Raw genomic sequence first — 13,282 nt, 5'->3', positions numbered from 1 at the left:
CCTCGGTTTCCTCCTACACTCCAAAGACGTGTAGGTTTGTAGGTTAATTGGCTTGGTTTAAATGTAAAAATTGTCCCTAGTGTGTGTGGGAGATAGTGTGAGTGTGATGCTGGTTGGTGTGGACTTAGTGGATCGAAGGGCCTGTTTCTGTGCTGTATCTCCAAACTTCCCATCTGAAACATAACCTGCAAGGATATTGAACTACTGGTGAGGGACTTCACGAGGAACATGCAATTTTATGGTCCTTTTCCTTTCTCTTGCTGAGAATTCATACAATTTCCTTCTGATAAAGCTAGCACAAAGTCTGAAGAAGGGTCCCGACCTAAAACATCACGTATCCATGTTCTCCAGAGATGCTGCCTGACCCGTTGAGTTACTCCAGCACTCTGTGAAACGTCACCCATCCATGTTCTCCACAGATGCTGCCTGACCCGCTGAGTTACTCCAGCACTCTGTGAAACGTCACCTATCCATGTTTCCAGAGATGCTGCCTGACCCGCTGAGTTACTCCAGCACTCTGTGAAACGTCACCTATCCATGTTCTCCACAGATGCTGCCTGACCCGCTGAGTTACTCCAGCAATTCTGTGTCTTTTCATGTAAACCAGTATCTGCTGTCCCTAAGTTTTAGTTTTAGAGATGCGCTGTAGAACCAGGCCCTTCCACCCATCGAGTGCATGCCGACCATCGACCATCTGTTCATACTAGTTCTGTATGTTATTCCAGTTTCGTATCCTCCACACAATGGGCAATTTACATAAGCCCAGTAACCTACAAACCTGCACGTGTTTGGAATGTGTGAGGGAACTGGAGCACACGGATAAAACCCACGCAGTCATATGGAGAGCGTACAAACTCTGTGTATACAGCACTGTAGTAACGGTGGCTCGGCGGTAGAGTTGCTGCCTTACAGCGAATGCAGCGCCGGAGACCCGGGTTCCATCCCGACTACGGGTGCTGTGTGTACGGAGTTTGTACGTTTTCCCCGTGACCTGCGTGGGTTTTCTCCGAGATCTTCGGTTTCCTCCCACACTCCAAAGACGTGCAGGTCTGTAGGTTAATCGGCTTGATAAATGTAAAAATTGTCCCTAGTGGGTGCAGGATAGTGTTAATGTGCGGGGATCGCTGGTCGGCGCAGACCCAGTGGGCCGAAGGGCCTGTTTCCGCGCTGTATATGTAAAATAAAGGCAGCAATACCACGATGCTCCCCTTGCATCTAAAGGTTACACCATAATTTTCTGGACTCCTGATGCTGGATGTATATGTTATAATTAACTGTTGGAATTTTGCTTGCATGCTTTTACTCATAATTTGTCGCTGAAATGTATTTGTGAACTTCAGAATGTGGTCTCGAGATGACCCCCCGAACAGGCTGGATCGATCCAGAGATATCAGCACGTCTCGGCGGTCCCCCATCAGGCGAAGACTCAGCAGGTCTCCGATGCGGCGGCGGTCGCGCTCACTCCTCAGGCGAAGCCGCTCCCCAAGGAGAAGAAGCCGATCTAGGAGGAGGTAAACCTCTCGCATCTCATCCGCAAATTATTAACTGCGGACTTCTTAGACTTTAGAGATACCTATCCATGTTCTCCACAGATGCTGCCTGACCCGCTGAGTTACTCCAGCACTCTGTGAAACGTCACCTATCCATGTTCTCCACAGATGCTGCCTGAGCCGCTGAGTTACTCCAGCACTCTGTGAAACGTCACCTATCCATGTTCTCCAGAGATGCTGTCTGACCCGCTGAGTTACTCCAGCACTCTGAAACGTCACCTATCCATGTTCTCCAGAGATGCTGCCTGACCCGCTGAGTTACTCCAGCACTCTGTGAAACGTCACCTATCCATGTTCTCCAGAGATGCTGCCTGACCCGCTGAGTTACTCCAGCACTCTGAAACGTCACCTATCCATGTTCCCCAGAGATGCTGCCTGACCCGCTGAGTTACTCCAGCACTCTGTGTCTATCTTCTCTGGCAGGTCTTTGGACAGAGACTGGAATCGGAGAAGCAGATCTCGCCGAAGGCGATCCAGGTCACGGGGTCGGCGCAGACGAAGAAGCGGAAGTCGAGACAAGGAAGATAAATTTAAAGGAAGCCTTTCCGAAGGAATGAAAGTTGAACGGGAATCTTCTGATGACAAGTAAGAAACATGGGTTTTGGTTTATTATTGTCAGGTGCTCAAGCTTTCTTCCCCCTACTACTATCATCCCTAGCCCCAAACATTGCTTATTCGTGTGTTTTAGAAATGCTGCCTGACCTGCTGAGTTACTCCAGCACTTTGTTTGGGTTTCTCATTGCCACGTATACTGAGGTACAGTGGAAAGCTTTGTTTTGTATGCTTTTCAATCAAATCAGTTAGTTTAGATCTGTACCATCCTCCCTTAACTGGAGAGCAGTCCTGAACGACTGTCGACCTCATTGGAGACCCTCGGAATATCTTTGATTGAACTTTACTGGCTTTACCTTGAACTAAACGTTATTCTCTTATCATGTATCTACACACTGTGAATGGCTCGATTGCAATCATGTATGGTCTTTAAGCTAACTGGTTAGCGCGCAACAAAAGCTTTTCACTGTTCCCCAATACACGTTTAAGAATAAGGGGTAGGCCATTTAGAACCGAGATGAGGAAAAACTTTTTCAGTCAGAGAGTTGTGAATCTGTGGAATTCTCTGCCTCAGAAGGCAGTGGAGGCCAATTCTCTGAATGTATTCAAGAGAGAGCTAGATAGAGCTCTTAAGGATAGCGGAGTCAGGGGGTATGGAGAGAAGGCAGGAACGGGGTAATGATTGAGAATGATCAGCCATGACCACATTGAATGGTGGTGCTGGCTCGAAGGGTCGAATGGCCTCCTCCTGCACCTATTGTCTATTGAACTGAAACTGGTTTCTCGGAGCAGAATTAGGCCATTTGGCCCATCAAGTCTACTCTGCCATTCAATCATGGCTGATCTATCTCTCCCCCTCAACCCCATTCTCCTGCCTTCTCCCCGTAACCCCTGACGCTCAGAGGGTGGTGGGTGTATGGAACGAGCTGTCAGAAGAGGTGGATGAGGCAGGTTGGAATCAATAATCTGGCAATCTCTGAGAAACCGATACATGCTTACAGTCAAACAGAAAAGTACAATAGGTAGAGCAACGGGGAAGACACAGAGTGCAGGATATAGTTTCAACATTCTGGCACATCAGCTCCAAAGACATAGTCCAATGTCCGCAATGGGGTAGTGTATCAGCAGGAACGGCGTACTCATTTTAGATGATCAACCATGATCATATTGAATGGCGGTGCTGGCTCAAAGGGCCAAATAGTTCATTGAAGGACCGATCAGAGGCTTATAACAGAAGGCAAGAAGCTTTAATTTAGTTTAGTTTAGTTTAGAGATACAGCGTGGAAACGGCCCTTCGCCCCACCGGGTCCGCGCCGACCAGCGATCCCCGCACACTAGGGACAATTTTTACATTTACCAAGCCAATTCACGTACAAACCTGTACGTCTTTCGAGTGAGGAAAGAAGCCGAAGATCTCGGAGAAAACCCACGCAGGTCACGGGAGAATGTACAAACTCCGTACAGACAGCACCCATAGTCGGGATGGAACCCGGGTCTCCGGCGCTGCATTCGCTGTAAGGCAGCAACTCTACCGCTGCGCCACCGTGATCGCCCAAGCTGTTGCCCCTATGGGTGTAGATTATAGGTTTGAGATGGATTATTTCTGTAGACAGGCTATGAAGACTGCTATCAAGGAGCTTGCAGTCTTCATAGCCTGTCTACAGAAATAATCCATCTCAAACCTATAATCTACACCCATAGGGGAAACAGCTTGGGCAGTCACGGTGGTGCAGCGGTAGAGTTCCACCTCCTTGGAACATTTAGCCGTGGGTAGAGATACTGAAAGCAGTAAAAGTTAAAGCACAGGTTAATAATATCTGTAACACAAATAAAACAGTTCAATTTCATGAGCAGATAGAATGACAAAAGTGGTAAACTTGGTATAACAAAGGATCAAGCTTCATTGTTCCTTCTGTCTCCACATAATGGAAAGGACGTAGAAGTACTGGGAAATTAATTAATGATACTAAAAAATATATGCCTTGTGTGTGCGGGATAGTATAGGGATCGCTGGGCCGAAGGGCCTGTTTCCGGGTTGTATCTCAACCAAAGTCCACGGAGTGCCACAATGCTCATGGTGATTGTCACTGACAAACTGGATGGCGAACGTATGAAGAATTAAATTTACCCAATTTTAATCCCATTTTAATTTGCGATGTCTTCATTTTTATTTTGTCTCTAGTCTGGAGGATTTTGATGTAGAAGAGGAAGATGAAGAAGCCGTCATTGAGCAAAGACGGAAAGAGAGACAGGCGATTGTTCAGGTACGGTATCGGGCTATAAATTCTTATTTGAAATAGAATATCATTGAATTATCTATGATCCATGAATGAAATTTATGTGCAAGATATTACTTTTAACAATGTGTATGCACTGTCGTAGTGTACATTTTCAGGTGTCGAGGTTGGGCCTGTTTACATGGAACCAAACAGGCCCTTCGGCCCACAATGTCAGTGCTGAACTAATCTCACTTGCCTGCACATGATCCACATCCATCATTCCCTGCATATCCATGTACTAATGCACTATTGCATCGGCCTTCACCTCCCCTGGCAGCGCGTTCAAGGCACCTACCATCCCCTGTAAACAAAAACTTGCACCCCTCTCATCTCCTTTAAACTTTAGCAACATGAGAACCGCAGATGCATTTTTACAAAAAGAGACAAAGTGCTGGAGTAATTCAGCAAGACAGCTTGCATCTCTGTGGAGAACAGGGGTAAGTGACGTTTCAGATCGGGACTTTCTTCAGACTGACTCAGTCTGAAGAAGGGTTCTGACCCGAAACATCACCTATCCATGTTCTCCAGAGAGGCTGTCTGACCCGCTGAGTTACTCCCAGCACTCTGTGAAACGTCACCTATCCATGTTCTCCACAGATGCTGCCTGACCCACTGAGTTACTCCAGCACTCTGTGAAACATCACCTATCCATGTTCTCCAGAGATGCTGCCTGACCCGCTGAGTTACCCCAGCACTCTGTGAAACATCACCTATCCATGTTCTCCACAGATGCTGCCTGACCCACTGAGTTACTCCAGCATTCTGTGAAACATCACCTATCCATGTTCTCCAGAGATGCTGCCTGACCCGCTGAGTTACTCCAGCACTCTGTGAAACGTCAGCTATCCATGTTCTCCAGAGATGCTGCCTGACCCGCTGAGTTACACCAGCTCTTTGTGTCTTTTTTTCCTTTAAACTTTGCCACTTTCACTTTAAATTTATGCCCTCTAGTCTTTGACATTACGCCACTTATGCCTCTGAGTACATTTGAATAAGTTGCTGGAAAATACAATGGATTTTGGTTTCCTCCCTTTATTCATTAAATTATTCCACAATTCTAAGCGCAAGACGAGAAAGAATGCTGTAGCAAAAAAAGACTGCAGATGCTGGTTTAAATCGAAGGTAGACACAAAATGCTGGAGTAACTCAGCGGGACAGGCAGCATCTCAGGAGAGAAGGAATGGGTAACGTTTCAGGGTCGAGACCCTTCAGAGTCTGAAGAAGGGCCCCGACCCGAAACGTCACCCATTCCTTCTCTCCCGAGATGCTGCCTGTCCCGCTGAGTTACTCCAGCATTTTGTGTCAAGCAGAGTGCTGTGTTCTTTTGCTTTCCACATGTGGATGAACTGTACATTGATCTTGGGGCAGCACAGTGGCGCAGCGGTAGAATTGGTACCTTACAACGCCAGAGACCCAGGTTTGATCCTGACTACGGGCGCTGTCTGTAGGGGTTTGTACGTTCTCCCTGTGACCTGTGTGGGTTTTCTCTGGGCGCTTCAGTTTCCTCCCACATCCCAAAGCCGTACAGGTTTGTAGGTTAATTGGCTTCAGTAAAATGGTAGGTTTCCCCCAGTGTAAGCGATAGTGCCTTCCGTATGGGGACAGTCGCTGGTCGCCACCGACTCAGTGGGCCAAAGGGCCTGTTTCCACGCTCTAAACGAAAGTGATATTTAGTTTAGTTTTTAGTTTAGAGACGCAGCGCGGAAACAGGCCCTTCGGCCCACCGGGTCCGCGCCAACCAGCGATCCCCGCATATTAACACTATTGAATGCATTCAAGAGAGAGCTAGATAGAGCTCTTAAGGATAGCGGAGTCAGGGGGTATGGGGAGAAGGCAGGAACGGGGTACTGATTGAGAATGATCAGCCATGATCACATTGAATGGCAGTGCTGGCTCAAAGGGCCGAATGGCCTCCTGCACCTATTGTCTATTGTCTTATTCTAAGCACACTAGGGACAATTTTTACATTTACCAAGCCAATTAACCTACATACCTGTACGTCTTTGAAGTGTGGGAGGAAACCGAAGATCCCGGAGAAAACCCACGCAGGTCACGGGGAGAATGTGCAAACTCCGTACAGACAGCACCCGTAGTCGGGATGGAACCCGGGTCTCCAGCGCTGCATTCGCTGTAAGGCAGCAACTCTACCACTGCACCACCGTGACCGCCCTAATATGTTGATGCGTAGTATGTGAGGGAGAAATTGTGATCATTTTTCATTGAGATAAGTACATGTACGGAAGCAAACGATTCAGCAGGTTTATATCTGCATCAGCCACATAAAACTGATATGAATTTCATATTCTTTCTATAGGTTTTGGTTTAAATTAATTTCTTTTGATAGCTGTGGAGGCCATTGGAAACCATTCCACTCCGTGCACTGAATAAATCCTTTCAAGATTTATTTGAGATTCCGTACAAGATTTATCTTCAGCCACCGACTCGGAATAAAAGGATGTGCCTTTAGAAAGATGAGCAGTAATTTATTTTGTCAGAGAGTAATGAATCTGTGGAATTCATTGCCAGAGAAGGCTGTGGAGGCCAAATCAATGGATATTTTTACGGCAGAAATTGACAGATTCTTGATTAGTTCGCGTGCCGTGTTATGGGGAGAAGGCAGGAGAATGGGGTTGAGAGGGAAAGATGGATCAGCCACGATCAAATGGCGGAGTAGACCTGGTGGGCGGGACGGTATAATTCTGCTCCCCTGACTTGTGAACATTTGTATCAGGTCCCCGTTATCCATTGTGCCAAGATTACAATAGACAGTAGGTGCAGGAGGAGGCCATTCGGTCCTTCGAGCCAGCACCGCCATTCACTGTGATCATGGCTGATCATCCACAATCAGTACCCCTGTTTCTGCCTTCTCCCCATACCCTCTGACTCCGCGATCTTTAAGAGCTCTATCTAACTCTCTCTTGGAAGCATCCAGAGAATTGGCCTCCACTGCCTTCTGAGGCAGAGAATTCCACAGATTCACAACTCTCTGAGTGAAAAAAGTTTTTCCTCATCTCCGTTCTAAATGGCCCACCCTTTCTTCTTAAACTGTGGCCCCTGGTTCTGGACTCCCCCAACATCGGGAATATGTTTCCTGCCTCTAGCGTGTCCAATCCCTTAATAATCTTAATTGTTTCAATAAGATCCCCTCTCGTCCTTCTAAATTCCAGTGTGTACAAGCCCAGTCGCTCCATTCTTTCAGTATTCGACAGTCCCACCATCCCGGGAATTAACTTGGTGAACCTACGCTGCACTCCCTCAATAGCAAGAATATCATTACCAGCCTGTTTATTCTTGTCTGCTCCATTTTCTCAAATCTGATAATGATACGATTGTGGCATTTAAGAAGATTTTGATGGGCATGTGGATATGCATAGAATTGAGGGTTATGGATCATGTACAGGCAGATTAAATTAGTTCGTATTGACATCATGTTTGGGTTAGAGATACTGCATGGAAACTGGCCCTTCTTCCCAACGAGTTCACGTTGACCATCAATCACCTGTTCACAGCCGCAAACCTGTTATCCCACTTTCTCATCCACTCACTATACACGAGGGGCAATTTACACCCCAGGCCATTTAACGTACAAACCCGCACATCTTTCAGATGTGGGAAGAAACCAGAGCACTCTGAGAAAGCCCACGTGGTCACAGGGAGAACGTGAAGGATGAGAGGGGATCTTATCGAAACATATAAGATTATTAAGGGGTTGGACACGTTAGAGGCAGGAAACATGTTCCCAATGTTGGGGGAGTCCAGAACCAGGAGCCACAGTTTAAGAATAAGGGGTAGGCCATTTAGAACGGAGATGAGGAAAAACCTTTTTCAGTCAGAGAGTTGTGAATCTGTGGAATTCTCTGCCTCAGAAGGCAGTGGAGGCCAATTCTCTGAATGCATTCAAGAGAGAGCTAGATAGAGCTCTTAAGGATAGCGGAGTCAGGGGGTATGGGGAGAAGGCAGGAACGGGGTACTGATTGAGAATGATCAGCCATGATCACATTGAATGGCGGTGCTGGATCGAAGGGCCGAATGGCCTACTCCTGCACCTATTGTCTATTGTCTATTAAGGGGTTGGACACGTTAGAGGCAGGAAACATGTCCCCAATGTTGGGGGAGTCCAGAATCAGGGGCCACTGTTTAAGAATAAGGGGTAGGCCATTTAGAACGGAGATGAGGAAAAACCTTTTTCAGTCAGAGAGTTGTGAATCTGTGGAATTCTCTGCCTCAGAAGGCAGTGGAGGCCAAGTCTCTGAATGCATTCAAGAGAGAGCTAGATAGATCTCTTAAGTATAGCGGAGACAGGGGGTATGGGGAGAAGGCAGGAACGGGGTACTGATTGAGAATGATCAGCCATGATCACATTGAATGGCGGTGCTGGATCGAAGGGCCGAATGGCCTCCTCCTGCACCTATTGTCTATTGTGAAAACTCCACAGGCAGACAGCACCCGAGGTCGGGATCGAACCCTGGTCTCTGGCGCCTTGGGGCAGCGGCTCTACCAGCTGCGCCACTGAGACCTCTAGACATTGAGGGCCGATGGGCCTGTTCTCCTGGACTTTGTTTTTATGTCATTGTAAAAAAAAAAACGCAGTTTTAATGTTACAGTATCGTCCCTGCAGTCTATAGATTAGAAATGCGCGTGAAGTCTCATGTATTCATATCTCCAGATCAATTCACCAGCCCTCCTAAAATCAAGGGTCCTCTGAGATCACTTATCATATTTTGCAATCCTTGCCTCCAGAAATGAATCTGAATACTTTTGTTTGCTTTCTTATCAATTTCTGTTGCTTCAGTGAAAAAAGATCTATTACATTTGCTTACGTATTAAAATAGTATCAATTTTAAGCTTCTATGGATTTAAGCTCTATTTTCTGTAGCAACTGAATTAATAATAATAATAATATATTCCTTTATTTGTCCCGCACTGGGGAAATTTACAGGTTTATAAGTTGGATAATGTTTTGTTTATAGATGAGACTCAAAAGAAATTTTCCACAGCTATGAAGCGATTGAACAGGAAGTAAGGACAAACATTGATATTTATAAAAGGTAGAGGGTTGCACTGAAAATAATTTATCATCAGGTACATGGACAGGAACCAGGGGCCACAGTCTAAGAATAACGGGGAGGCCATCTAAAACTGAGGCGAGAAAATACTTTTTCACCCAGAGAGTTGTGAATTTGTGGAATTCTCTGCCACAGAAGGCAGTGGAGGCCAATTCACTGGATGAATTTAAAAGAAAGTTAGATAGAGCTCTAGGGGCTAGTGGAATCAAGGGATATGGGGAGAAGGCAGGCACGGGTTACTGATTGTGGATGATCAGCCATGATCACAATAAATGGCGGTGCTGGCTCGAAGGGCCAAATGGCCTCCTCCTGCACCTATTTTCTAAGTTTCTATGAAAGGATGAGAGGGATACATCAGGCAGTACGCGGGCAGATGGGACTAATGTAGATGGAGCTTCTTGGTCAGCAGAGGAAATTTAGGCCGGAGGGCCTGTTTCCATATTGTATGACCGTCTCCTTGTGTGACTGTATAACTTTGACTCTCATAGAAACATAGAAAATAGGTGCAGGAGGAGGCCAATTGGCCCTTCGAGTCAGCACCGCCATTCATTGTGATCATGGCTGATCATCCACAATCAGTAACCCGTGCCTGCCTTCTCCCCATATCCCTTGATTCCACTAGCCCCTAGAGCTCAATCTAACTCTCTTTTAAAATCATCCAGTGAATTGGCCTCTACTGCCTTCTGTGGCAGAGAATTGCACAAATTCACAACTGTCTGTGTGAAAATGGACTCCCCTTTATTCTTCGACTGTGGCCCCTGGTTCTGGACTCCCCCAACATTGGGAACATTTTTCCTGCATCTAACTTGTCCAGTACTTTTATAATTTTATAATTCAAACCTCCTCCAGCCAATTCTCAACTCAAAGACAACTCCCTATCCCCTCTCCCCATTTCATTCTCCTCCCCATCCTCTGAGTGGGAAAAAAATAAATCTCAGTGGTGTGTTGATGGAGCGATCTGCCAGAGGAGGCAGGTACTATAAAAGTATACAAAAGATAGGAACTTGTATAGGAAACGTTTAGAGGGTTAGACAAAGTGCTGGAGTAACTCAGCAGGTCAGGCAGCATCTCTGGAGAAAAAGGATGGGTGACATTTCGGGTCAGAATGTTTCAGGTTGAAGAAGGGTCCCGACCCGAAACGTCACCCATCCGTTTTCTCCAGAGATGCTGCCTAACCCTCTGAATTGTTCCAGCACTTTGTGTCTATCTTTGGTATAAACGGGCACTTGCAGATCTCTATTTCTAAGGCTTAAGAGGGATCTGGACTAAACGCGGGTGGCAGGACTGGCATAGATGGAACACCTTGGTCGGCATGGACGAGTTGGGCCGAAGGGCCTGTCTCCGTGTTGTATGACTGTAAAGGGCGCTCGTTTAGAAAAGAGGTGAGGAGGAACCCCTTCAGTCAGACGGTAGTTAATCTGTGGAATTCGTTGCCACAGAGGGCTGTGGAGGCCAAGTCTGAATATTTTTAAGGCAGTTCCTGATTAGAACGGGTGTTTGACAATAGACAATAGGTGCAGGAGTAGGCCAATCGGCCCTTCGAGCCGGCACCGCATTTCACGCATCCGCAATCAGCACCCCGCCTTCTCCCCATACCCCCTGACTCCACAATCATTAAGAGCTCTATCTAGCTCTCTCTTGAAAGCATCCAGAGAATTGGCCTCCTCTGCCTTCTGAGGCAGAGAATTCCACAGATTCACAACTCTCTGAGTGAAAAAGTTTTTCCTCATTTCCGTTCTAAATGGCCTACCCCTTATTCTTAAACTGTGGCCCCTGGTTCTGGACTCCCCCAACATTGGGAACATGTTTCCTGCCTCTAGCGTGTCCAATGCCTTAAGTGTCACGGGTTAATGGGAAGAAGGCTGGAAAATGGGATTCGGAGGCAGGGATCAGCCATGATTGAATGGCGGAGTGGACTCAGATGGGTCGAATGGCCAATTTTTTTCCTTCTCCTTATAACTTGCGAACTTGTGGCTCTTTGCGTTGCAGAAATATAGACACCCAAATGAAGACAGCAACGTGTCTGGGTTGTCTGAACCAAATAGTCCTCAGAGCAGCACGCGGAGCCGCTCCCCGTCTCCCGACGACATCCTGGAGCAAGCAGCCGCCGACGTCAAGGAGTACGAGCGGGAGAACATCGACACCTTCGAGGCCTCCGTCAACGCCAAGCGGAACCTCATGGCACTCGAACTGAAAGAAGGTGCGCTTCAGCAATCTGGCCACCGTGGTGCCGAGTAGACGAGAGCGTTGGTGGTATGGTCAGCCAGGCGTGCAGGAGAGAACTGCAGATGCTGGTTTAAATCGAAGTAGACTGGAGGAGGGTCTGGGCCCGAAAAGTCACCCATTCCTGTCCCCGCTGAGTTACTCCAGCATTTTGTGTCAATAGACAATAGGTGCAGGAGGAGGCCCTTCGAGCCAGCACCACCATTCAATGTGATCGTGGCTGATCATTCTCAATCAGTACCCCGTTCCTGCCTTCTCCCCATACCCCCTGACTCCGCTGTCCTTAAGAGCTCTATCTAGCTCTCTCTTGAATGCATTCAGAGAATTGGCCTCCACTGCCTTCTGAGGCAGAGAATTCCACAGATTCACAACTCTGACTGAAAACGTTTTTCCTCATCTCAGTTCTAAACGGCCTATCCCTTATTCTTAAACTGTGGCCCCTTGTTCTGGACTCCCCCAAAATTGGGAACATGTTTCCTGCCTCTAACGTGTCCAACCCCTTAATAATCTGATACTTTTCGATAAGATCTCCTCTCATCCTTCTAAATTCCAGTGTATACAAGCTCCAGTCTTTCAACATATGACAGTCCCGCCAATCCGGGAATTAACCTAGTAAACCTACGCTGCACGCCCTCAATAGCAAGAATATCCTTCCTCAAATTTGGAGACCAAAACTGCACACTGTACTCCAGGTGAGGTCTCACTAGGGCCCTGTACAACTGCAGAAGGACCTCTTTGCTCCTATACTCAACTCCTCTTGTTATGAAGGCCAACGTTCCATTGGCTTTCTTCACTGCCTGCTGTACCTGCATGCTTCCTTTCAGTGTCTGATGCACTAGGACACCCAGATCTCGTTGTACGTCCCCTTTTCCTAACTTGACACCATTCAGATAATACTCTGCCTTCCTATTCTGACCACCAAAGTGGATAACCTCACACTTCTCCACATTAAACTGCATCTGCCATGCATCCGCCCACTCACACAACCTATCCAAGTCACCCTGCAACCTCACAGCATCTTCCTCACAGTTCACACTGTGTCCACCTATGATTAGCAAAGTGTGCAGGAAGGAACTGCGGATGCTGGTTTAAATCGAAGACTCACACAAAATGCTGGAGTAACTCAGCGGGACAGGCAGCATCTCTGAGGAGAGAAGGGATGGGTGATGTTTCTGGTCGAGGCCCTTCTTCAGACTGAAGAAGGGCCTCGACCCGAAACGTCACCCATTCCTTCTCTCCAGAGACGCTGCCTGTCCCGCTGAGTTACTCCAGCATTTTGTGTCTATCCACGATTAGCAAGGTTGCAGATGGCACTAAAGTGAGTGGTGTTGCAGATAAGTGAAGATGGTTGTCAAACGCAGCAGCAGGGTGTTGATCTGTTGGCCAAGTGGGCTGAGGAATAGCAGATGGAATTTCATAATTAATGGGAGTTAGATGTGGCCCTTGTGGCTAAAGGGGTCAGGGTGTATGGAGAGAAGGCAGGTACGGGATACTGAGATGGATGATCAGCCATGATCATATTGAATGGCGGTGCAGGCTGGAAGGGCCGAATGGCCTCCTCCTGCACCTATTTTCTATGTTTCTATAAATGGTAGGAGCAGAATCAGACCAT

At 47.2% G+C, this 13,282-nt stretch overlaps 1 protein-coding gene across 6 annotated transcripts in view; it reads left to right on the top strand.

Moving 5' to 3' along the window:
- Positions 1 to 13,282, top strand: part of prpf4bb (pre-mRNA processing factor 4Bb) — a 71,817-nt gene that overhangs the window by 28,822 nt on the left and 29,713 nt on the right. For all 6 annotated transcript variants that reach the window (XR_013548345.1, XR_013548344.1, XR_013548346.1 and 3 more), the window contains exons 3-6: positions 1,341 to 1,511; positions 1,974 to 2,135; positions 4,285 to 4,366; positions 11,437 to 11,647. Coding sequence is in view for 1 of the 6 variants with exons in the window: in XM_078413908.1 (XP_078270034.1) it covers positions 1,341 to 1,511; positions 1,974 to 2,135; positions 4,285 to 4,366; positions 11,437 to 11,647 (626 nt within the window). In the remaining 5 variants the exon portion in view is untranslated. The remainder of the gene's footprint in view (positions 1 to 1,340; positions 1,512 to 1,973; positions 2,136 to 4,284; positions 4,367 to 11,436; positions 11,648 to 13,282) is intronic.

This window comes from Rhinoraja longicauda, chromosome 2 (genome assembly GCF_053455715.1).
Source record: "Rhinoraja longicauda isolate Sanriku21f chromosome 2, sRhiLon1.1, whole genome shotgun sequence".
NCBI lineage: Eukaryota > Metazoa > Chordata > Chondrichthyes > Rajiformes > Arhynchobatidae > Rhinoraja > Rhinoraja longicauda.
This window is presented reverse-complemented; position numbering and strand designations above follow the sequence as displayed.